Genomic DNA, 3,529 nt, shown 5'->3' on the forward strand with positions numbered 1-3,529 from the left:
AATAAAATCACGACGAAAATCAACTGCCACCGATCCTCATACGAATAAAATATTAAAGAAACGGCTGGTGAAGTTAAGGCAACGGCGGCGGCTCGCGGCGGCGAAGGGAGGATGGGTGGTTGGGCTATTGCGGTTCACGGCGGCGCTGGTGTTGACCCAAACCTCCCGGTAGAACGTCAGGAAGACGCCAAACAACTCCTCACTCGTTGCCTCGATCGCGGAATATCCGCCCTCCGCGCTTCCCTCCCCGCCATTGACGTCGTTGAACTCGTCGTACGTTGTTTCCTTCTTTTTCAAACCTCATTTCTCCTGCCACTCTCTATTTTTGCATGATTTCAACGAAAAGAAAGAACAAATCTTTACCCGTTCATCATGCATGAATTTCGAATCCGGTTCGTGGGACACTAATATACGAGGAATATTTTCTTAGGTGAGAGAATTGGAAAGTGATCCTCTGTTCAATTCGGGCCGTGGATCAGCACTGACTGAGAAAGGTACGGTGGAGATGGAGGCGAGCATCATGGATGGGTGTGGGCGGCGATGCGGCGCCGTGTCAGGCATCACCACCGTGAAGAACCCAATCTCCCTGGCCCGCTTGGTCATGGAGAAGTCACCCCATTCCTATCTTGCTTTTTCTGGCGCTGAAGAATTCGCCAAACAACAGGTTAACTTTCAACTTCCCTTCAAATACGATGGTGAAGAAATACTTCATAAACCAAACTTGATTGCCATGAAAAGACATCAAAATGCGATTATAAAGTTTTATTTTTTAATAAAGTCTTTATGTAATTAGGGAGTGGAAATGGTGGACAATGATTACTTTATTACGGAGGACAACGTTGGCACTCTCAAATTGGCAAAAGAAGCAAGCAAAATCCTCGTGAGTTGTCTCCGATAAATTGTTCTTGCTTGCCCCGTTTTTTATTTTATTTAAAGCGAATTTGAAGGGTATCTAATGCTATTCAATCTACACGCATGATAGTTTGAATATAGGATTCCAACAGGTGGATTTGACTCTTGCACTTCCGAGGCCGAGACTCCTCCGTTGACAATGAACGGACTTCCTATCAGTGTATACTCCCCCGAGACAGTCGGATGTGTGGTGGTGGACACCCAAGGCCGGTGCGCAGCCGCAACCTCAACCGGTGGACTGATGAACAAAATGTCCGGTCGAATAGGTGACTCGCCGATCATAGGCGCCGGAACCTACGCGTGCGACGTATGTGGTGTGTCATGCACCGGTGAAGGCGAGGCGATTATACGAGGGACATTGGCTCGTGAGGTGGCGGCCCTTATGGAGTACAAGGGGCTAAACCTTCAGGACGCGGTGGATTATGTGATCAAGAATCGGCTGGATCAGGGCAGGGCTGGGTTGATCGCGGTGTCGAGTAATGGGGAAGTGGCTTGTGGGTTCAATACCGTAGGGATGTTCAGGGGATTCGCTACTGAAAATGGTTTCATGGAAGTTGGAATTTGGGAATAGAATGTGTGTAATATGGAAAAAGTTGTTATACTTGTCCAAAAATAAAAGTCTATATTTTGTGGGAAAATTTGAACATATGGTCACGTGATCATTTTGGATCAGCCACAAAATACACATGAAATAATACTCTTTGTGCAACATAGACTTAGCCATAGACAATTATAATATCGACAAATGATCTCGATTCATTTAAAGTTGTATTATCCATGTTGTCGACAAGATTAATAACTGCAGATGACAAGATTGAGAGAATTCAGTGGTCGGGCAGTGCAATAATAATTGTTGCTGAAAACTCGGTCTGAAAACGTATATAAAAAACGCGTTTTTACACGGATAAGATGTTCTATAAATAGAGCTTCCTCCTCTCATTCTGAAATTATTCCTTCTCCGAGTTTTCTCTTTATCTTATAAGCATTTGAGTGCTTAGTTCTATAATATTTGTGAGGTGTTTTGTTCTCCTGTATTAAGAGAGTGTATTCTCTTTGAAAACACAGTGAGTGCGTTGTAAACCATAAAATATTACAGTGGAAATATTTTTATCTTGTCCGTGGTTTTTACCTTAATAATTTTTAAGGGTTTTCTACTTAGTTCTCGGTGTCTAATGTATTCTTTATTTTCATATTTATTATCTCAAATTACGTCCCGGACGTATGACCAACACATGTTACACGACATGAATTTCTGAAATATAAAATGTTGGATATGGACTTTTTAATTTAAGAAAGTATGCTTATACTTGGAAATGAAAGAAATAGAGAGGGCCTGATTTATAATATATTAAACCAAAAAGTCTTTACATGTATATGGTTTAAAGAAGGGGCGAGACATAGCTAGGGTCCAATAATTATACACTCGTATTAACTTGGGTATTATTTTCGCCGATAAAAATTAACCCAGCCCAGTCTAGTCCCTATGCTTTGGCTCCAATTATTAATACATGTTCATCGGTATTAATTTTGTATCCATAAATTTTTTTAACGTCAAAAATTTCTATTCACTTGATCTCCTGTTACAAATGTCTCAAATCGAATATTAAAACCTTATGAAGGTCCTATCACCTGATATTCAAGTATTTTGGAAAAATACATATCTTGAGTTTATAACCTAACCATATCGGCGTTCTCATTTAGTGGTTGTAAATTCATATTTTTTTCAGTTGCTGGCTGAGTAGTATAAATTCATCTTTCTTTTAATAAAGTTGTGTGTTCAAATCCTTCCATTTGCATTAATACTAATATTTTTTATTTGTCGACTGAACAAATTAGCCAAAATCAAGCGCGCTCACAATCTATACAGACGAGCATATTCACAAATATATAAATGAATCGACATAAAACCAGATAAATGAATTAAACTCGAGCTTGCGACCAATATAAATGAACATACTCACGAACTATCTGAACAAACCAAAGAAAAGACTAGTTCATTATTACAAATAAAAAAACTTCTCCCAAATTATAGTTGACATTCCCCTAAGCCCCAAAATCTTTGAATTTGATCCTTCGCTAGGGCTTAACGAGAAAAAATTCGTATTGCTTCTCGGTTGGAAGTGCCGCCACCTTCGGTGAGTCCCCGTTGGCCCCTCGACTCTATGCAATATTTCCTTCCCAATTTTTTATTTATTTGTGAGCTATGTGGTTGGAATTTACTTTTTGCTGATTTAATTTGATTGTTTTCTCATTTTTGAATACCTTTTTTTGGCGGGTTTCCTTGGGTAATTGTTTGTCAACTCTAACAAATGAGCTTTTGATATTGTAATTGTCTCACGTCGAACATTAAAACCAATACATAATAACTTATAAACTCGTGAATATTACCTTATCAATAGACAATATTTGTGATTATAAATCTTAAGTTTACAATATAACATTAGTATTCTTATTGAGAGTCAACATATCGGAAGAGAGACAACAATTTTCTATTGTAAAAAAAATACATATTATATATGACTACCATAAAATCATTGTCGATAATTGTAAAAAAGGATATTATATAGGATGGATTTAAGGTACGTGATACATTAACTAAATATCGAAAAGTGTGTGA

General features: G+C 38.6%; 1 protein-coding gene across 1 annotated transcript; it reads left to right on the top strand.

Moving 5' to 3' along the window:
* On the top strand, positions 1–1,751 carry LOC140831697 (probable isoaspartyl peptidase/L-asparaginase 2). Its single transcript, XM_073195447.1, has 4 exons — positions 1–273; positions 431–664; positions 794–880; positions 983–1,751. Exons 1-4 carry the CDS (start codon positions 112–114, stop codon positions 1,481–1,483), a joined length of 984 nt encoding a protein of 327 aa, XP_073051548.1. The 5' UTR covers positions 1–111; the 3' UTR covers positions 1,484–1,751.
* The last annotated feature ends 1,778 nt before the right edge of the window (positions 1,752–3,529 follow it).

Source organism: Primulina eburnea, chromosome 5 (assembly GCF_022965805.1).
Source record: "Primulina eburnea isolate SZY01 chromosome 5, ASM2296580v1, whole genome shotgun sequence".
Classification (NCBI taxonomy): domain Eukaryota; kingdom Viridiplantae; phylum Streptophyta; class Magnoliopsida; order Lamiales; family Gesneriaceae; genus Primulina; species Primulina eburnea.